Genomic DNA, 23,736 nt, shown 5'->3' on the forward strand with positions numbered 1-23,736 from the left:
CATCTTCAGCAACATATTACTTTCCAAGTGTTTTTTGCTACATGGCTGTCACTAGCACATTGCTCTCAAATAGAACCATTTCCAGGGAAGCAATTCTGAAGTTTTAGAACTGTTACTTATCAAAACTCTGTTTAAACATGAACATTTGCCACTGCATATAGTAAAGATCAATTTGTAACTAACAGACTAAGAGAACCACATTCTTAGCTACCAAAAAAGGAATGTCAATTCAAATTTGAGTTTTGGCAGGTAATATTTTACAACCTAGTGGTAAAGACCTGTTTAATGCTCCAGTATCACAACACCAAAATATTGCTGTCAATTTTTAACTCATATTTTTCTTCTCAACCTTGCTTGATACACACATGTATACACACCTCTACACACACACTTGCACCTGAGCCCTTGGGTTACTCCATGATACACAACATTCTCCGCTGAAAGTATGCAGGTAATAACACAAGGCTAAAATGACGGTGGTTGGGGGGACCCATTGTCCATTAAGGCCATATATTAACGATGGTGGGAATCATGGGGCTGGAATTTACATTGGAGGGGGAGATGGCCCCACTGCCAGACATAAAATCAGGGGGTGAGCACAGCTTCAATCGGCAGACTCAGCCCTACTGCAAAAAGAAGTCCCACCTTGCAGTGAGGCCTGTAAGAAAGCTTACTATTCCGGGGCTCTCGCCAGGGACAGGTTGGTGAGCCCTGGTGAGTAGGATGTGGAGCGGTGGGTGGGGGGCAGAGGGGAGAGGTTTGAATTAGGAAGACCACCCCACCTTTGCCCACCACAAATCCACATGGTGAAAGCATATGGCATTTTACAGTTTCCACCCCCACCCTGCAACCTTAGAGACTGTAAAATCCAGTCCTGGCACGTAAACCTTGAACCAAAAAAAAAGCACACTCCATCAGCTTAACCTTCATTCTCAATGAGCACCTCAGTGTTTTAACACCAGCTCTCACCTCCAAATTTTCATTAAACAAAACATCTGTAATGGAAAACATTAGCTTCTTAAAACTTTAAAGATTTCTTTATTCCTTAAAGAATAGTCAATTCTTTCTTTATTAAAACACGAGTCAGGGCACACACTGGGCTCTTGTCTGAAGAACTACTTTAAATCAGAGACAATGGCTCCCTTTAAGTGCTGAAGCCCACGCTTAATGCAATAAATATGGCTGTACAGTACTATGTTACACTATCTGCACAATAGTTCTCGCTTCAATGCAGTAGAAGTAAAAACAAACAAGAATTTCTGGTTGATACCAATACAAAATAATGTCAATATTTGTACAATCTCCTTTTATATTTATCACCACCACGTTTTAAGCTCCCTGTCACTCAGAATCAACAACATAATCACACTAAAATGACTATGCAAGTTACAATTTGACGTGCTCTCAATATTGAACCATATTAAAATGCAATTAATTGAATGCTACTCCTTGGGAATACCGGTTAGCATTAAGCTGATGTCAGGTTCATTTCCCCTTAATTTACAATTACGATACAATTTTGACAGCATCTGAATCAGATTTCACTGGGGACAGCTACAAATAATTATATTAAGTATATCATGTGAATATAGGTTAACCAACTATAAAAATTAGGGACATAACATTTATGGCAAATAGCTTCCATAAAATATGACTCAGAAAAATACTTAAGTCAAAAATTTGAATAAAATAAGAAGAATGATTCCGATGGAGCAAGTATTTTAATATACGGCACCATTAATATACACTTCTTGACACAATAATCAAAGGAAATGCATCCTTACAGCTGCTGTGGGTTGTGGTTGTGAGCTACAACTTTTCACAGTGCTACGGGTCCATTAAAACTCTCTCTCACCTTTTCTTGAACATAAAACCAATTGATTACCAGTTCCTAGGCCAGTAATGTGTGACTGACATTTCTCACTGGTACTGACACTGTAAGTAATTACTAATTCTCCTTTAAGATAATTGAGAATAATTCCTAAACTAAGGTCAAAACCAGACGTTGTAAAATAAAACAGTCACACAACGTGCTCAATAGCAATAAACTGTAGACAATATTATTGAGTTTAACATTGTTGCCATTTTCTATTATAGGATCATAGAATCCCTACAGTGCAGAAGACAGCCATTCAGCCCATTGAGTCTGCCCCAATTCTCTGATAGAACATCTTATCCTGGCCCACCCTTCCTCTCCAACTCTGCAAACCCATGCATTTACCCTACTAATCCCCCTAACCTACAAATCTTGGGACACTAAGGGGCAATTTAGCATGGCCAATCCACCTAACCTACACGTCTTTGGATTATTAAAGATTTTTAAGCAATCTTTAGGTATATGTGTCGAATTATTATTCAAACATTTCCCTCCTCTTCTACAAAACCAGTTTGCTGCCAAGTTAGACCACAGCCTTATGCATTACGTGTGTGCTGAGCTTAGTTACTGTTTCCTGTCATTGCTTGTTATAACACTTCAATATGGGAACCCAGAGACAAATTTAAATTACTCTTTACTGAAACAATGGCACCATTCATGCTCACCAGATCTATATAGTGCCACACATTATTCTGGATACACTTAAAAAAAAAACAGTTGTGCAGCTAAATCACACAATTCCTAAAATAAGATTCTATAATGGCTTTTCTTTACCTTACATATCAGTTTATTAAACCTATGGTTAACAAATCACACATTTGTATTCTCAACTACCTAAATCTCATCCAAAAAATGCAAGGCATTTCCCTTTCCTTCCAACAGATTTGTGCTATCATGTTCAGTGGTTCAGTTAGCCATAATGAACTGGAATTTAAAACACAAAGAACACTCATTTCCACAGTACCATCAAGACTACTTCATCATAAGCTAATATAAAACATTAATATATGAAGAGGGGGCATTACATTTCACTCTAATTTCTGGCAGTCACTCATAGAAACATAGAAAATAGAAGGAGTAGGCCACTCAGCCCATCGAGCCTACTCCGCCATTCATAGGATCATACAATGCAGAAGGGACCCTTCAGCCGATCACGTCTGCACCGACGCGCGAGAAACATGACCTCCCACCTAATCCCATTTACCAGCACTTGGCCCAGAGCCATTCAATACGGTCATGACTGATTCTCTATCTTCACACCATACTCATGCTCTCTCCCCATACCCCTGATGCATTTAGTATCTAGAAATCTATTTTCTTCTTAGATATATTCAGTGAGTTGGCCTCTACAGCCTTCAGTGGTAAATAATTCCACAGGTTCACCAGCCTCAAAGTGAAGAAATTTCTCCTCATCTCAGCCCTAAATGGCCTACCTGTATCTTGAAACTGTGGACCCCTAGTTCTAGACCGTTCCCCCCGCCCCCCCCCAAAAGAAAACAGCCAGAGGAAACATCATCCCTGCATCCAGTCTCCCAGCCCTGTCAGAATTTTTTACATTTCAGTGAGATCCCCTCTCAACTCCAGTGAATACAGGCCTATTAGACCCAATCTCTCCTGACTCAACAATCCTGCCATCCCAGGCACCAGATGAATGAACCTTGGTGTATGTTATCTCTATGGCAAATATATCCTTTCTTATCTAAGGAGACCAAAGCTGCTCACAATACTCCAGATGTGGTCTCACCAAGGCCCTGTACAGCTGCAGTAAGACATCCCCTGCACACCAAGATCTAGATCACCTGCCTGTTCTCACCTGTTTCAAGTTATATTTCATATCTGTGTCTTCATTAAATGGCTCAGTAAGCCCATTTAATGTCAGAGACAGCCAAGTATCATGCATTTGGCTGACAAATTGGACAAGGTATTGGGACTCCACAGAGTACACAATTACTGGACAGAACAAGTGCATTCCAGAGTAATTTATTTTGAAATTATCTTCATAAATGAGATTTGAAAAGTAATCTCCAGAGGGCAATTCCTAAAATCGGCTTAATAAAAAGAAATCTCCTCAGAGAATAAAGTAAGTCATTACCATACTTGAAATTAAACATACCCAGGCCAAGTGTAATAATGATTGCACAGTGAAAATGTATGCAGATTAAAGAATCACCATTTTTATTTTCCCATCTTTAGTTTACAAACTCTTAACACAATTTTACATTTACAGGATTAGATCCTCTTAAAGGGCCTGAAGTTCTTGGTGACTTCATTACATCATTCAGACAGTCTCCTCATCCTGTACTTACTTATCTTGTTACTATCATTGGCTGTCTCTTCTGACCCATCACTCTCCTCTTCATCGTCCCCTGAGGAAATGGCATCTGGAAGAAAACCATAACCTATAATCTCCCCAAGATCACGAAATTTGAAAAATGGATATTTGCTTAGTATTTCTAAAGCATTTCCTCTGAAAGTTTAAAGTTTATTTATTAGTGTCACAGGTAGGCTCACATTAACATTGCAATGAAGTTACTGTGAAAATCCCCTAGTTGTCGCACTTGGGCGCCTTTTCAGATATACTGAGGGAGAATTTAGCACGGCCAATGCACCTAACCAGCACGTCTTTTGGATTCTGGGAGGAAACCAGAACACCCGGAGGAAACCCACATAGTCATAGGGAGAACATGCAGACTCCACACAGACAGTGACCCAAGCTGGGAATTGAACCTGGATCCCTGGTGTTGTGAGGCAGCAGTGATAACCACTATGCCACCGCGCTGCCCATAAATAACCCAAAGAGCATCAACACTACTTCCAAATGAAGTATAACAATAAACGTGTAAAATTATAAAAATATCACAATATCTACATTAGGCACCAGTACATAATATTATACAATGACTTGGCTTTGGTGGCTTAAATTGCTCCATCCCAAGCCAAAACCCATGTCAAGACTCAAGCAACTCCATCACTACCTACTGGAATCATCATGCGAGATGCTTGGCATGATTTTCCCACAGTTCAACGATACCCTTGATAACTCAGCCAAAATATGGAAGGTGTTTTGTGGGGTAATCGTGGCTACAGTGTTGCCTTAAAACCTTACTCAGGAAGTGTGCTAATATCAATAATCACTATACTGAAAAGACAGAAGGTAATTACTCAAAATGGAGTAACCCTTCCACATGTAAGCTAAAAGATCCAGGCTTCAAAACACAAATGTTTCCTCCAAATCTCATAAATGAGACCAGCTTAATTAAAATACATCACATGAAATGATTTGATATATGTGGCATGTCTTATATTTGGTATTAATGTAGAATATACGATTACAGTAAGTGTACAGGTATTGAAATAGAACAGCTCTCAAATCCAAGAACAATCTACAACATCCCTCTGGAAAACTATCATATCCTTGATGGGGAGATGATGGCCTAGTGGTATTATCGCTAGACTATTAATCCAGAAACTCAGCTAATCTTCTGGGGACCTGGGTTCGAATCCTGCCATGGCAGATGATGGAATTTGATTTTAATTAAAAAGAAATCTGGAATTAAGAATTTACTGGTGACCATGAAACCATTGTCGGAAAAACCTATCTGGTTCACTAATGTCCTTATGGGAGGGAAATCTGCCATCCTTACCTGGTCTGGCCTACATGTGACTCCAGAGCCACAGCAATGTGGTGGACTCTCAACTGCCCTCGAGCAACTAGGGATGAACAATAAATGCTGGCCAGCCAGCGACGCCCATGTCCCACAAATGAATAAAACAAACGGCTACTCCCATCAATTGGGTTTCAGTTTGTATTGGTCCATTATGCCAAATTAATTACTTTTCCCTCCCAAGCCTTAATTAAATGATGTTTTTGTGGTACAATAGAGTTAGCATAAATATTGAATTTCTAGTATCCAGTTCAAATGTTACTCACCTGTAATGTTTACAACGAAGTACACTGTATCAATGCCTATTGGTCTAATTGCAGTACAAGCATAGAGGCCCGAATCCTCATGTGCGGCATCACTAATCTGCAAGTACTCTCTGATTATGTAAGTCTTATTGCTGTACCCCAACTGTTCCCCATCTTTAGTCCAACTGATGCTCTGTACATCCTCTTTCAATGGACATTGCAACTGAAGCAAATCTCCTGGATGCGCTGTGTGCACTTCAGGTTGAGAGATTTGGTAGTTTGATGGAGGCTCTGCAAAGCAAGAAAAGGAAGGAAGGGATGGGAAGGAAAAGGAAAGTTGCAATATAGGTCAGAAAATCTGACTTCACTTGATGCGCCATCTTGCCTTAAAAATAAGCAGTAGTAAGCCAAAGCATAACATTGGAAATGAAATCACATTTGCCATTAAAGTCACTGTGGGAGGCAATTTTAACTCTTTGCGATAGAGTAAAATGAGCAATTCTGGAGGTCAATGGTTGGGAAAATTGGGAAAAGTGAATGGCGTGTGGTCAATCCCAAATCACTCATTTTTAGACCATCACCAAAAGATAAAATTACACCCACTGACTTTGCTTGCATACACTCGGAATAGTGTGCAGTAGAAAGTTGATACATCTATTTAGAAATAAAAACCCAACCCACAAATTTTAAACCAAAATCAATTAAGGTTCCCAGTAAAGCACTATTTGTTGTGTGCTCCCAGCAAATTGAAAACATGATTACACATAATTATAAGGCAGCACATGGAAACATATCTACCAGTTATGGCTTAATATGCAACAGATAGAGGTTTTCACATGTCTAAGCATTTTCCATTTTTTTTGTGGCTATAAAAAGTGTACTTTTTAAAATGATATATTCAATCAACAAGATATTGTTGAAATGTATAGGACATGAAGACAATCTCAAGCTAAAGACACTAACAGCGTTCTTTTGTTAAACCAGTGATTCCGCACAGTGTATCAAAAATACGACCAAGGATATAAAACTTAAATGTTAAGTTGCTCTGAAACCAGAATAAAAACAAATATCCTGAAGTTCCTGGGTTGGTGGGATCATAATCAAAGTTAAAAGAATATATTCTGGACTCAGATTCTTATTCACACCAAAATGGTGAGGGGGAAGAAAACAAAAAAAGGTTCCTGGACTTTCCCAGAAATTCTTTCATTTCTGCTCTTGAAAGGTTTTAGTGGAATTCCAGTGGAATTGTGGCCCAGGTTTCTTTTGAGAGCTTCACCAGAACAGCTTAAGGGCAATAAAAAGGCCTATTTATGCCCTCTGGCCTTGGAAGGGTAGATCAGCTAGAGATGCCAAAGACACCACTGGCTGCATCCTTTCAGGTGCCATAGGCCCCAATCGTACAAATGACCCAGGGGTGTGTAATAGGATCACTGGTTGTGGGTTCAGTCACATGGTGGAAGGCACAGGTCAACCTCTTAAGTTCTTTAACTAAGTCATAATGCATCAAAGAGTGTCATAGAGTCATACAGTGCAGAAAAGGCCATTCGGCCCATTGAGTCTGCACCCGACAATATCTACCACTAAAATTCAATTTTTCTGCACTTGTCCATATCCTTGAATATTATGATATATTGAGTGCTTATCCAAATATTTTTTAAGGTTTCCGGCCTCGACTACCTTCCCAGGCAATGCATTCCGGATGAGAAGAAGCTGAATAATACAAAGGACACATCTCCCAATAGAGAGGTGAGGCGATGCGTGGGAGGGAAAATCAGTTAGACAGTTAACATAGAACATAGAACATAGAAAGTCACAGCACAAACAGGCCCTTCGGCCCACAAGTTGCGCCGATCACATCCCCACCTCTAGGCCTATCTATAGCCCTCAATCCCATTAAATCCCATGTACTCATCCAGAAGTCTCTTAAAAGACCCCAACGAGTTTGCCTCCACCACCACCGACGTCAGCCGATTCCACTCACCCACCACCCTCTGAGTGAAAAACTTACCCCTGACATCCCCCCTGTACCTACCCCCCAGCACCTTAAACCTGTGTCCTCTCGTAGCAACCATTTCAGCCCTTGGAAATAGCCTCTGAGAGTCCACCCTATCCAGACCCCTCAACATCTTGTAAACCTCTATCAGGTCACCTCTCATCCTTCGTCTCTCCAGGGAGAAGAGACCAAGCTCCCTCAACCTATCCTCATAAGGCATGCCCCCCAATCCAGGCAACATCCTTGTAAATCTCCTCTGCACCCTTTCAATGGCTTCAACATCTTTCCTGTAATGAGGTGACCAGAACTGCGCGCAGTACTCCAAGTGGGGTCTAACCAGGGTCCTATAAAGCTGCAGCATTATCTCCCGACTCCTAAACTCAATCCCTCGATTGTGGGGAGTGGGGAGCCAATGTCTGGTTCCTTGCAGTAATGGAGACTAGCATGGGCAGATGCTTGGGACCAGATAACTGCAGAGTTTTGACTTATGAGGTGCATGGGGAAACCATAGGCAAAAAAAAAATCAAATTCATTTACCATTCATATTCTTTTCAAGCAATTCTGCACAGATAAATACATTATACTGGTCTTGTGATTATTTTTTAATTCAGTCTTTATATCAGACTAAACTATAAAACTGCTCAAGAGCCTAAGTCATTTTCCAACAGAATGACATCTGTTAAGAGAAACCTGTTTTAGACATGTCTCTTTAATTAAGCTGTAATTATGTTAACAAAATTACTCCTGGGCTTTCTTGTTTCAACAGGGAACTGCTGTAATGAATCACCAGGTATTTCTTGCACCATACTCCACCAAGACTGTGTGAGGCAATTCGATATGACTGGCATTTACATTCCCAGATGACAAAGTGACTGCAAAATTACTTTTAATTGTGATCTGGTTGAAAAGGGCTGGAAGGAACAACATTTCATAAGGCAAAGAGACATACAAATAATAATTATTCATTTGCAGACTCCCTAAGCAACCAGCTCCATCTCCCTACTGTCAATTCTTTGTTGCAAATTAGTAAGCTGTGCAGACATTTTACATCTAAATAAAACTTTAATTGAGATATCCCCACCGCCCCACCAACTGATACATACCAAGACACACAATTATGCATTTGTAACTTCCCTGGGGTCCACTCGACCTCGTCTTACTCATTCTACTCAGGATTAAGTGTAGTGTCACCATCAAAAAAAAGCATCAGAACTTCTATATTAAACAGTGGTTAGCATGCTGCCTCACAGCGCCAGGGACCCGGGTTCAATTCCCAGCTTGGATCACTGTCTGTGCGGAATCTGCACATTCTCCCCATGTCTGCGGGAGTTTCCTCCGGGTGCTCCAGTTTCCGCCCACAGTCCAAAGGTGTGCTGGTTAGGTGCATTGGCCATGTTCAATTCCCCCTCAGTGTACCCGAACAGGTGCCGGAGTGTGGCAAGTGGGGGATTTTCAAAGGGCGGCACGGTGGCACAGTGGTTAGCACTGCTGCTTCACAACTCCAGGGTCCCGGGTTCGATTCCCGGCTCGGGTCGCTGTCTGTGTGGAGTTTGCACATTCTCCTCATGTCTGCGTGGGTTTCCTCCGGGTGCTCCGGTTTCCTCCCACAGTCCAAAGATGTGCGGGTTGGGTTGATTGGCCAGCTTAAAAATTGCCCCTTAGAGTCCTGGGATGTGTAGGTTAGAGGGATTGGCGGGTAAAATGTGTGGGGGTAGGGCCTGGGTGGGATTGTGGTCGGTGCAGACTCGATGGGCCGAATGGCCTCCTTCTGCACTGTAGGGTTTCTATGATTTCTCTGAACACAAATGTATATTCAGAATCCTTGCTGTAATATTTTACATCAAAGGAAATTTCTAGAAAATACATTTTATTTCACACTGACATTACTTATCGGAACAAGATTTACAAATAGTAACACTTTACCTGGATATTTATTAGAGAAATCATAAAATTGGGTTATCTTCCTGTTTTTCTTCTTATACCCAAGCCTGATCTGCTTCCTTAAATGATCTAAGGTCATCTATACACCAATGGTCTGAAATTCTCAGAACCAGGTAAAGGAATCTCAATCTTGGGCACCAAATACATTTTGTCTTTACAAACATTTGAATTCGGGGCAGGAGTTGGCCATTCGACCCTTTGAGCCTGTACTGCTATTTAATAAAAGTATGGCTGACCTGATGGTAACCTCAACTCCATATTCCCACCTTTCACACCTGATAACATTTCATTCCCTTGTTCATCAATAATCTACCTACCTCCGCCTTAAAAGATTTCAAAGACTCTGTTTCCACTGTTTTGAGGAACAGTGTTCCAAAGACTCACAAACCTCAGAGAAATAAATTATTTTAATTTCTGTCCTAATTGGGCGATCTCTGTTTTGATATTAGTTTAGTAAGCCTTCTGTGAACTGCTTCCAATGCATTTACATCCTTAAGTATGGAGACCAATACTGTATGCAGTACTCCAGATGTCATCTCACCAGTGCCCTGCATAACTGAAGCATAACCTCCCTACTTTTGTATTCAATTCCCCCTGCAATAATGGATAACATTCTATTAGCTTTCCTAATTACTTGCTGTACCTGCATACTAGCCTTTTGTGATTCATGCGCTAGGACACCTAGATTCTTCTGCATCTCACAGCTCTGCAATCTCTCACCATTTAGATAATATACTTCTTTATATTTTGCATGCCAAAATGGACAATTTCACACTTTCCCACATTATACTCCATTTGCCAGGTCTTTGCCCACTTACTTAACCTAGCTATATCACTTTGTAGCCTTCATATGCCCTCTTCACATCTTACTATCTTATCTAATGCTTTGTCATCAGCAAGTTTAGAAATTTTGCCGACTATACCTTCACCCAAGTCACTTAGGTAAATTGTAAAAAGTTGAGGCCCCAGCACTGATCCCTGTGGCACACACTACTGCCAACCAGAAAATGACCCATTTATGCCTACTCTGTTTCCTGTCAGCCAGCCAATCTCCAATCCATGCCAAATATGTTACCCCCTTGAACCTTTATTTTTCGCAATAACCTTGATGTGGCACCTTATCAAGTGCCTTCTGGAAATATAAATACAGAATATCCACCTTTATCCATAGCACATCTTATTTCTTCAAAGGACCCCAATAAGATGTTAAGCATGATTTCCCTCTCACAAAACTAAGTTGACTCTGCCTGATTACAATGAATTTTTCCAAGTGTCCTGCTATAATGTCTTTAATAATAGCTTTTAACATTGTCCCTATGACATATGTTAACCGAACTGGTCTATCGCTTCCTGCTTTCTGTCTCCCTCCCTTTGTGAATAAAGAAGTTGCATTTGCTATTTTCCAATCTAATGGAACCTTCCCCAAATCTAGGGAATTTTGGAAAATTAAAACCAATACATCAATGATCTCACTACTTTAAGACCCTAGGCTGAAGTCTACCAGGACCTGGGGACACATCAGCCCAGAGCTCCAACAATTTGCTCAGTACCACTTCCCTGGTGATTGTAATTTTCTCAGAGTCCCACTCTCCCTTCCATTTAATGATTTACAGACAATTCTAGGATGTTACTTGTATCCTCCACTGTGAAGACCAATGTAAAATACCAGCTCAATTCATCTGCTCCCTCCCCACTTTTCTACAGCTCACTTTGTTAAATCCTTTAAAAAAAAATATCCACAGACATTCATACTATAGTTTTAGCTGGGTTTCTCTCATACTCCAAGTATGATCAATCTTTTGATCGTTCTTTTCTGTTTTTTTCTATTCTGCCTAATCTTCTGACCTGCCACCCATCTTTGTGTAATTATATGCTTTTTCTTTAAGTTTGGTACAATCTTTAGCTTTTTTTTAAGTTAACCACAGGTCATAGAATCCCTACAGTGCAGGAGGCCACCATTCGGCTCATCGAGTTTGCACCGACCACAATCCCACCCAGGCCCTATTCCCGTAACCCCACATATTTATCCTGCTCATCCCCAACATTAGGGACAATTTAGCAAGGCCAATCAACCTAATCCGCACATCTTTGGACTGTGGGAGGAAACCGGAGCACCCAGAGGAAACCCACGCAGACACGGGGAGAATGTGCAAACTCCACACAGACAGTGACCCGAGCCCGGAATTGAACCCGGATCCCTGGCGCAGTGTTAAACACTGTGCCACCATGTGACCCAGATGATGGGTCCTCCCCTTGGAATTTTTCTTTCTTGTTGGAATGTATCTATTCTGTGTATTCTGAAATATCCCCTTAAATGTCCACCACTGCATCTCTATTGACCCTTGTCCTAATTTTCCAGTTAACTTTAGCTGGCTGTGCTTTCATGCCCTCATAATTGCTCATATTTAAATTTAAAATGCTAGTCTTGAACCCACTATTCTCTCCCTCAAACTGAATGCAAAATCCAATCATATTACGATTGCTGTTATCTAGGGGTGCCTTCACTATGAATCCTATCCCCTTGCCAGGTTTGGTATAGTCTACTCTCTGGTTGGTGGCAGAATGTGCTGAATCACAAGAACATTCTATAAATTCTATTCTAACATTCTATGCTGAATCGCAAAAACTTTCTATAAATTCCTCATCTAAGCTACAGAATCAGTGTCTTTAGTTTTATCAGACCATCAATATAATATAAACAGTGGTAAGGCAAATGATGATATCGGCCCATACATAGTGCATTATAATAAACTAAATCATATCACAATATACAATTAAATACCTCTCCACTGGTCCCAAACCTAGTAGAAGCCTAATGTATAGATCGGTCTCATGGACCCATGCATTATTTGGCCCCTTTAAATCATCTTTCTAATAATCTCTGCTTGTCCATCACCAGTTCCACCTTTAAAATCTCTCCCTTTGATTAAACTTTAGGTTACCCTTCTTTGGTTCCATTGTTTTCCTTGAAAACGCTTTTAAATATCCTGAGACTTTTTATTTGATATAAATTAATGCAAATTGCAGTTTAGTGTAGATGTTTAGAAAAAAACTCAAATACACTTCAATTGTTAAATTCCACTTGAATTACTTCTAACTTAAAATTTCTTATAATTTCTTGTTTATTAGGAACTCATTTTGAAACACTTCATCGTTTAGCTAGTGTTATATTCCTTATCATACTATTTTAGACCTGGAGAGAATGACACACACTTACTTCATTGCTTTCTGAAACCGTATACATAAGAAAAGCATTGCCTATTGTTTGTTTGACCCAACTGTCATATTTTCGTATCTTCATAAATGATATTCCTGGGCAACTTGACCCAGTGTCAATAGCGATGTGACTGCTTACACATTCTTCCTTTGACATTGCTGTCTTTCAGCTTTAATGTTCTGTAGTTGAACTCCATTGTTTGCTACATCCTTAATTCAACATGAGAACTTATTGCTTTCTTCCTACTGAACATGGATTGAGGTTACAGGCTGGTTTACTGATAACTTGAAGCCTAAGGGTTCAAAATTTATTCGACCCCAAAGCTGAGTACAGCAAACAAAGTGGCAATTGGTGCGAGCTGGAAAATAAGGAATTTACTATAATATCATAGAATGTTATAGCACTGGAAGCCATTTGGCCCATCTTGCCTGTGATGGCTCTTTGAAGGAGCAATTTACCCAGTGCCACTCCTCTGCCTTTTCCCATTAGCTCTGCAAACATTTCTTTTTCAGATAATTCAATTTTGCCTCCACCATTCTCAGGCTGTGCAGTCCAGAATCTAACCACTTGCTGCAAAAAAAAAAAAGGTTTTTCCTCAGGTCGACTTTGCTTCTTTTGCCAATTACCTTAAATCTGTGCCCTCTGGTTCTTGATCCTTCCACCAGCGGGAACAGTTTCTCCTCGTCTATTCTGTCCAATCGCTTCATGATTTTGAATATCACTAGCAAATCTGCTTTCACCTTCTCTCCTCCAAGGAGAACAGTCCCAACCTCTCTGACTTCCCTATATAACTGAAGTTACTCATCGTTGGAACCATTCTCCTGAATCTTTTCTGTACCCTCTCTGATGCCGTCACATCTTCCTACACTGTGGTGCCTGGACTGGTGCAATACCCCAGTTTTTCACAGGTTTAATAAACATTTCTTGCTTTTGTACAGTTTGTGCTTCTATTGATAAATCCCAGGATGCCATGCACTTTATTAACTGGGCTCTCAACCTGTCCTGACAGCTTCAATGATTTATGCATATGTACACTCCGGTTCCTCTGCTCCTGCACCCTTGAGAATTGTACCCTTTATTTTATACTGTCTCTCCAAGTTCTTTCTGCCGAAATGAATCGCTTTGCACTTCTCTGCTTTAAATTTCATCTGCATCTTGTCTACCCGTACCACCTCCTGCCCACATCCTTTTGAAGTTTTACACTGTCCTCCTCATCGTTCAGTATACGTCCAAGTTTCATATCATTTACTAATTTTGAAATTTTGCCTTGTACACTGGTACAGCAGTATGGGTCAGCAAGAGCAGAGGTTCTTAACACCAATCTTGGGGAACTCCAATATAAACATTCCTCCAATCTGAAAAACAATCGTTCACTGCTACTTTCTGCTTCCTGTAATTCAGCCAATTTTGCATTCATACCATTATTATTCCTTTAATTCCACACACTAACTTTGTTCACAAGTCAGTGGTGCAATACGTAACAAATGTCTTTTGGAATTCACGTACACTACATGAACAGCATTGCCCTCATCAACCCTCTCTGTTATCTCATCAAAAACGTCCGGCAAGTTAATTAAACAGGAGTTGTCCTTAACAAATCAATACTGACTTTCCTTAGTTAACTCACAATTGCCCAAGAGATTATAAATTTTCTCTTGAATTACAGTTTCTGAAAGCTTCCCCATCAGTGACGTTAAACTGATTGGCCTGTACTTGCTTACCTCTGACCATTTGCAATTCTCCAGTCCTCTCTCTGACTGAGACTGAGGAAGATTGGAAAATTATGGCCAGTGTTTCTGTAATTTCCATTCTCACTTCCCTCAGTATCCTTCTGATTTCTATGATTTCAATGCATCTCATCTGGTTCTGGTGCCTTATCAACTATAAGTACAGACAACTTGTCCAATGTCTCTTCCTCATCCATTTTAAAACTTCAAATGTCTGGACTGCCTGTACTTTCACCGTGGCCTCAGCAGCTTCCTTGGTAAAGGCAGGTGTAAAGTACTCATTTAGCACACCAGCTATATCCCATGCCTCCATGCGTAAATTGCCTTTTTGATACCTAATCAGCCCTACTCCTCCGCTTGACATCTTTTCGTATTTATATGCATATAGAAGACATTTGAGTTCTCTTTATGTTAGCTACCAGTCTCTTCTCATTCTCTCTTTTTGCTTCTCTTATTTGTTTTGTCAATTCTCCTGAACCTTTCAGATTTGGCCTCATTCTCAATTATATTATCCAACCTGACATCTGTCATCTCACTGCTTTTGCTTAAACACCATCTCTTTCATCATCCAGGGAGCTTTGGATTTGTTTCCCTGTCTTTCTCCTTTGTGGGAATATACCTTGACTGTTCTCAAACTCTCTTCTTTAAAGGCAGCCCAATGTTCAGTTACAGTTTTGCCTGCTAATCTTTAATTCCATGTTATGTGGGTCAGATCCATTCTTATCCCCATTGAAGTTGGCTTTCCCCCAGTTAACTAATTTTACGCTGGATTTCTCCTTGTCCTTTCCCATAGTCAACCGAAACCTTTTGATACAATGATCTGTGTCCCCTACTGACACCTTGGCCAGAATTATACGGCCCTGTCCACTTTGGGAATCGGAGCGGGCGAGGGGCGGACAATGGGAAGGTCCATTGGCCTTGGGTGGGACTTAACGGTTTTGGGACGAGCGAGGCCATAAAATCCCGCCCCTCATTCCCAAGAACCAGGTCAAGCAATGCCTCCTTTTCTGTTGGACTGGAAACATATTGTTAGGAATATTTTCCTGAATACACTCTAGGGACTCTTGTCCCCTGTTGCTCTTTATACTATTACCATCCCAATCCGCGTACTGGATAAACGGTATACATTAATCACAGAAATACTTTGATATTTTGCAACAAAAATCAATAAATCAATCTATGTGGTGTCAGTTGCTTTGGTCATAGAAACCGCACAGTGCAGAAGGAGGCCATTCGGCCCATCGAGTCTGCATCGACAACAATCCCACCCCAGGCCCTATTCCCACAACTCCCACACATTTACCCCCTAATCCCTCGAACCTACACATCCTGGGACACCAAGGGGAAATTTAGTATGGCCAATCAGCCTAACCCGCACATCTTTGGACTGTGGGAGGAAACCGGAGCACCCAGAGGAAACCCTCGCAGACACGGGGAGAATGTGCAAACTCTACACAGACAGTGACCCGAGGCCGGAATCGAACCTAGGTCCCTGGATCTGTGAGGCAGCAGTGCTAACCACTGGACAAACGTGCTGTCAAGGCATTTGATGGAAATGTAATATGATGTTCAGGCTCCTGCATTACTAAACTGGAACTTGAGAGAAGACAATCAAAGAAATGGTGTTGGTATGCTAAAGCAGGACAACAAGATGTCACAAACTGGTAAGAGACACTTTCACCTCAACTTTCCCTTGAGGGTTTGTAACCTTTACCATGCTGTTCAGGAAAAGGACTACACATTGGAAGGTGGACTAGGCATAAACCAATTAAAAAGGTATAATCACATGAATAAATTTATCTATTCAAAAGAACGTCAAAAAGGACAGTAAGCATAATCTTTGCTCTTAACTGAAAGTTTGGAAGAACTACGCAATGTTACGATTCTCCTTGTAAATGTCCTACCTGTCACTAAAGGAAAATAGAATGACAGGCCCTTAAAGGATTTCCTCCTTGGCAGGGCTTCTACCATCAGCAGCTGGCGCAAGTGGTCATACTTACTCCAGACAGGAAGGAACAAATGCTCCAACCTAACTCAAACAACCTACAACCACAGAGACAGGAGGTAAGTGCCAAACACCATACCACAGGTCCACTGTGTACAAGTAGCATTTGTAGATTTTTTTTTCTTTAATGGAATAATACAGTTTTGTGAACTTGCTAACTCTCCCATATGTTAAAACTATCCCATTGATGGTATAAAACTGAGCACTGATTTTTAGATAAGCTGGCCAAGTAACATTCTGTATGAAAAATGAAGATGTTCTTTCAGGGGAAATAGGTTGCATTAGCGTCAATGGTAATGATAACACAATTCAAAGTTAGGATTAAAGGCACTAACAAAAGCTTACATTTTGTTTCATCCCCTACAGTAGAATATTTAACAGACCTCCTTATTTTCCTCGACATACCTCCTTCATTAACATTGTATTTTATTTACACCTATATTTCATAGTTATGTCTCAGTCAAAGTTATCACAGAATCCCTACAGTGCAGGAGGCCGCCATTCGGCCCATCAAGCCTGCACCGACAACAATCCCACTCAGGATTTATCCTCGTAACCCCACGTATTTACCCTTCAAATCTCTTTGACACTAAGGGGTAATTTAACATGGCCAATCACCCAGGTCCCGGCGCTGTGAGGCAGCAGCTAACCACTGTGCCACCATGCCACTCCCAGTTGAAAGCTATTCTAAATGATAGCAAAGCTTATTGCCTTACCTGAAGGCAGAATAAACCAACAGCTTGTGAAGCTGCTCTTTGACCTGTTCAAACTGAAGCTAGCAATTTTCAACTCCAAAACAGGCACACAAAGCTTGGTTTAAAAAAAAAAATCATGATTCTGAATCAAACCAGTCGATGGACTGTTAGCAACCATGACTCAGATAAAGCCATAGCAAGGAACAAGGGAGCATTTCAGCCAGGTACATACAGCACTTACTGAAAGTTTCAATGATTTTAATCTTATCATGAAATTTGAAACATACATACCGCATTCCATTAATGGAGTACACTGAAATAATTAGTTTGTAATCGTAGGTCTGAGGTATGACTCATTTAAGAAATTGAACATTGCGCTGTTGTAGCAGGGCATATTATACTGACACTGAGGCTAGAATACACCTGACCAGGCTAGCTTGTCTCGCCATGTCCTACATGATATGTGAGTGTTTAATGTGGGATGTCAAAAGGAATCATTGCCTCAAATCATCTCCTATATTTTTTGTTTTAAATTGCAGGATCAGTGCACTGTCAAAGAGAAAACAGCGACATATTTATCAGTCCCTAGAGTCATTACAGGTGCAAGAATTATAATTGGCCCAGTTCAGGTGAACATAAGCCCTCTGCGCCTTGAAGATAACACTGGCGACTCACTACTCTTTGACAATGTATCCCCATATATTTCTTCTTCATCATCAGCCCGGCCTACAGAACTAGTAGGAGTTTAGCCACAATCATCTATACGGGCAACCAACTGCCAAGGTAAGGTGCCCTCTTTCCTCCACCCTGGATTGACCTCCATTCTCCACACAGGTGGAGATAATCAATTGAATGGAGGTGATGGGATAGTGGTGGGCAGAGGTATTGTGCAATGAGGAGCTGTGGGAAGGCGACAATATTCTTCTGCTCCACAGATTGTGGTTTGATGCTCCGGCATGCAGAGCAGCATACCCTGAGGCACAGCTTAATTAGCACACACACCTAGCTTGTTTTAGATAAAAATCATTAAAACAATCAAAAAAATTTTCAAAATGAAAATAAACTTTCCCATCGCTGTGAAACACTCAGTGAAACAACAATGTCAAAGCATTCTGAAAAGCAGACTGTAAACAACACTCTTGTTAAAACAGGTCCAAAATCTAACCACATTAAAGGGAAAAAAAAATGCTTCGATATATCTGGTGTAATCTTTACAATGAGTTGTAACTTGTAGCAATTTTTGCTTTGCTTTTCACCATCCTTCAAGTTTGGAGACTCCAAATTGGGGGCAGACGGGAGATTTCCCAGGCCCTTGCATCTTCCCCCAATCCAAAGTAGGTCACCTTGAGTCTGCAGAATAGAGGACCAATGAAAAATGAAGACTCAGAGATGTGTCAATACTGACTGGGCCAGGAAACCTGGCTCCAAGCATGTGGGGCTCCTGCCCACGGTTCTGCCTGCTGATGATGTTTGCCTTTCAAGGGACAAGCAGAGATTCTGCTTCTTACAACACAAGTTGAAAATGGTGGGGATCCTGGTACATCCAGGTCCTTACTGTGAGCATTCCACTGGAGTTACCGCAGCTGACTAACCCGCTGCGGATTTTGGGGGTTATTCATTTGTGGAGGTGCTGCATGGTCCAAAAACCATTTTCTCAATGTCAGCTTTGTATGTTTATAATTCTGCTAAACTGCCCCTAATGCTTTGGCGTACCATGACATATCTGTTAAAATATTCAGTGCACATTTCTGATTTAATTCTTGATATATCTATACTAGAATCAGAGTTTCTGTGAATCCTAGGATCTTTTAATTCTCGCTTCCCAGCCACAGATTTACATGTTTTGGTTTAAAACATGACATAATAGGCAAGTGCATATTTTGAGAAATACCACAGAAATTTATACGTAGAGACTAAACTTCACCTCACAACGTCAGCTCTGAATAAAATTCACCTAAGTAGCGGCTAGAATACAGTCTCTAAATACTGGGTTGACATTTAGTGGGTTATGCACATCCAGACAGAGTGATCACCGTCTCAGTATTCCAAGTCAGAAGGGTTTAATTTGGACTCCAGTTGGCTCTCAATTCTGACTGACCTCTCGGGCAAGTCCTTAAAGCCAACGGCTGTAGACTCCCCTCACCATTGCAAAAGTTAGCCTTGGGAGTTGCAGCTCCCAGCCCCCAGAGGGTTAAATCTGAAGATAAAAGAACAACAGGGGAAACACTTCAACCACTCTTCCCTGGTAAATGGCTGAAGAACCTCAGGTGATACTTGAGTTAGGGCATTCCCTGGGACACAATCGCCAGATGGACAGATTGCAAACAAGAGTTTGGAACCTCCACAATCAGATAGTTTTTAACAAATTATTTCAATGAACATTTCAAAAAACATGCTTTCTCTTACAAGCTCCATATGGGCATCAGCAGAGATTGGAAATACAAGATTACATCAATCAGGGTTTAAAACCCTGCACTTTCCCCATTTTATCAAATTCCCCTTTTCTGTTGTTAAGGGCCACTTTCTTAACTTAGAATTTTTTTTTAAACAGCAAACTTCAAAACGTACACATCATGCTTACAGGTCCTGGTATTGATGTTTGGGTTTGTGTAGAAAGAAAAAAGTGCTTGATGTCAGGACGCACTATGCAGTCCTCCATTTATGTAGACTTTTCAGGAAGTTGTCAGACTTTATTTGCATTTCTATGAAGTAGACATTTTTCCATCACCTATTTTTTCCTGACAAATTCACACTTAAAAGCTGCAAGTAAATTGTAAACTACAACAGGAAATAAAACATTACTATTTACAATCCACTAAAGAGCTACGTCACCGCTTATTATTTTTGGACGGGGCAGCGACGGAACGCCGATGTCAAAATAATGGTAAAGATAGTTAAGCTTTCTGATTTTGATCATTCCAATTAACAGAAAATGCAACTTATATGTAAAGTTACCTGGTCGCTCAAAATACTACACATTTCATCTGTGAATTCTATTTGTGAAATTGCCAGGGAAAATATATGAATAAGGAAATGAGAAAAACAAGCCCAGCATTAACATGCTACACAATGACTTTACCATACACTCGAGGAAGCTTGGAACACCTGTCTTCTGCATTAGATATTGGACCAGGTCAGTTTCTTAGATGATTCAGAACATGAGCTTGGCTCAGAATGTGTTCCAACAAGACTAAAGTTTAATTCATTAAAATCCAAAGGATGGATACAACAGGTTTCAATAGACCTTGTTGTAAGTGCTTGTTTTCACTTGTAAAACAAGAAGTTACAAAACATTGATCACTATTCTTAGTATTCTTTGCTTGATTTGTATGTTGTTGCTCTATTTTACAACATTTGTTGAAATGAATGTTGGCAATATTGAATGGAACTGATTCAAGGTAGTTACACAAGAGATAGAAAATCTGGTGAACTAGTACGACGACAATAATCTCTTCGTCAAGATCAACAAAATGAAGAAGATAATCATTGACTTCAGGAAGTGTAGTGGAGGGTATGCCCCTGTTTACATCAATGGGGACGAAGTAGAAAGGGTCGAGAGCTTCAAGTTTTTAGGTGTCCAGATCACCAACAACCAGTCCTGGGCCCCCCATGCCGACACTATAGCTAAGGAGGCTCACCAACCCTCTACTTTCTCAGGAGACTAAGGAAATTTGGCATGTCCACTACAAATCTCACCAACTTCTACAGATGCACCATAGAAAGCATTCTTTCTGGTTGTGTCACAGCTTGGTACGGCTCCTGCTCTGTCCATGACCGCAAAAAACTACAGAGAGTCGTGAATGAAGCCCAGTCCACCACTCAAACCAGCCTCCCATCCATTGACACTGTCTACACTTCCTGCTGCCTCGGAAAAGCAGCCAGCATAATCGAGAAACCCACACACCCCGGACATACTCTCTTCCACCTTCTTCCATTGGGAAAAAGATGCAAAAGTCTGAGATCATGTACCAACCGACTCTTCCCTGCTGCCATCAGACTTTTGAATGGACCTACCTCGCATTAAGTTGATCTTTCTCTACACCCTAGCTATGACTGTAACACTACATTCTGCACTCTCTCCTTTCCTTCTCTATGTACGGTATACTTTGTGTAGCGCGCAAGTAACAATAACTTTCACTGTATACTAATACACGTGATAGCAATAAATCAAATTAAATCAAAAACTGAGACTGATAGTGTGAGGAAGAGATATGAATGCAAACACATACAGTTGATTGCATTTCTACACAGTCCCTTATACCGCCAGGCTCAGCAATTCCTCCAACCCAATCCCTCCTAAGAAGACACCAGCATTCATTTAAAAAATAACAGGAACGTAGAAACAAAGAGATACGCAAGTCATTGTACTAGCTTGATTTTTTTCAAAAAGGTGTCCTGATCGTGACACTCACAGGCAGAACATTTGAAGTGGAGATGCCGGCGTTGGACTGGGGTAAACACAGTAAGAAGTTTAACAACGCCAGGTTAAAGTCCAACAGGTTTATTTGGTAGCAAAAGCCACACAAGCTTTCGGAGCCTTATCTCCTAATCAAGTCGGACCTCTTAATACTTATACCTCTTAATTAACCTTATACCTCTTAATCAAATCGGAGACTTGATTAGCTGTAAGTATTCGCATTCCAACCATTATTCATGTAAATTGAATTTGTGTCTTTATATGCCCTGTTTGTGAACAGAATTCCCACTCACCTGAAGAAGGGGCTTAAGACTCCGAAAGCTTGTGTGGCTTTTGCTACCAAATAAACCTGTTGGACTTTAACCTGGTGTTGTTAAACTTCTTACAGAACATTTGAAAACAGAATAAATATTCATTCTTTGCTCCAGCTGTCTAAACCAGTCTACTAATTTACCTTCAAGCTACCTTGAAGAAACTGATAAATGACCTAACCACAAATAAATAAAGAACCATAAATCTCATTTGTACTTCTAACCACCATGACAGGTGCTTCGAATGTGATGCTGCCAGGTGAGGTCTGGTGATTGATCAGTAATGCACCTCAAAAGTCCACAACTATGTGTTGCCATGGTTTTACACAAACCCATTCTTCAACAATCCAGTAAATAAGGATCCTTCACTGAATCAAAGAATGCGAAGGAGTCATCATTTAGAGGTTGTGCTGGTGCCATGGAATTATGACAGCCCTTCACAGGACTGAAAAAATACCTTGCTGATCAGCACTGAGGTAATCTACTTATTCCACAGATACACAGGAATGGTTCTTCCAAGAATGATCCAGATGAATAATAGTTAAAACTGAGATCAATACTAGGTTATTTAAATTACACACCGCCCACATTACCTCCACGTATAAGAGCAGCCAAAGAAGCCAGTCTAATAGAGCATCTTTGACACATTAGAAATAATCAAATCTTCATAGCAGAGGCTTGTGGAAGCAGTTCTGCTAATGCAGCTCGTGCTCCATTTCTCACTCTGATTCTGTGATTGGAGCCTGAAACCTAGATGAAAAGCATTGTTCAGCTGGGTAGATAAACAAAGCAGAAGTTGGCTTCATAATTGAATGAAGCACTACTCAAAAAGCAGCAAAGCTGTTTGTGGGGCACACATTGACACTGCAGTTAGCTACAAAACAGTAACCACACTTTACAAATAATTCACTGACTGAAATGTTTTGGAATGTCCTGCAAACAGGGAAGGTATGATGTAGATGTCTTGTTTCGCTCTTCCACTAGGTCTCTTTAACTGCTAGCTATATCAGTGATATAGATCGAAACAGTACCAGATCTGTGCTGTTAATTCATTTGACTTCAATTGCCCATATTGATCCCAAACTAGCAAAATGGCAAAAATAATTTGGTCTTTGCTTGTGTTCCCACTCACTATCCAACCACGCCTCAGTTTGACAAAGGGAGAAAATAAGCAGCAGCAGCACGGTATGGAGTCTGCTCTGTCATTCAATCAAATTATGGCTGATCTTCTACACTAATTCCACTTTCCTATTCGATCTCTTGATTCACTTTGTGCCCAAGAATCTATTGATCTCTGCCTTGAATATACTCAACAATGCATTCACAGAACTCCTGGCATAGAGAATTCCACGATTTTCTAACTCCCTTAATAAAAATATTTCCCATCTCAATTTTAACCTCCGTATGACTATGACCCCAAGTTCTAAAGTTTCCAGCCACTGAGGGAAAACAGCCTCCCAGCACCTGGCCTGTCGAGCCCTCCAAGAACTTTATACACAAACAATGTCATAAGCTGTCATTTCCCTGAATAGATGCTCCAATCTACTTAATTTTTGGGTTCTTGGCAGTTAAAGGTTTTGTATGAAGAGCAACAGATCATAGTTGAAAGGAGACACAACTATGTCTAAAGACTTGGGCAAGGAG

General features: G+C 40.6%; 1 protein-coding gene across 7 annotated transcripts in view; it reads right to left on the reverse strand.

The window, feature by feature from the left end:
* Positions 1–23,736, reverse strand: part of LOC144500437 (fibroblast growth factor receptor 2-like) — a 96,676-nt gene that overhangs the window by 62,792 nt on the left and 10,148 nt on the right. For 4 of the 7 annotated variants that reach the window (XM_078223337.1, XM_078223336.1, XM_078223343.1 and 1 more), the window contains exons 3-4: positions 5,808–6,077; positions 4,183–4,257 (exon numbers count right to left, since the gene is read on the reverse strand). The exons of 2 other annotated variants lie outside the window; for them this stretch is intronic. In XM_078223337.1, the coding sequence (XP_078079463.1) occupies positions 4,183–4,257; positions 5,808–6,077 (345 nt within the window). The remainder of the gene's footprint in view (positions 1–4,182; positions 4,258–5,807; positions 6,078–23,736) is intronic. One more of the 7 variants, XM_078223338.1, reaches the window with a different exon arrangement.

Source organism: Mustelus asterias, chromosome 11 (assembly GCF_964213995.1).
Source record: "Mustelus asterias chromosome 11, sMusAst1.hap1.1, whole genome shotgun sequence".
Taxonomy (NCBI): domain Eukaryota; kingdom Metazoa; phylum Chordata; class Chondrichthyes; order Carcharhiniformes; family Triakidae; genus Mustelus; species Mustelus asterias.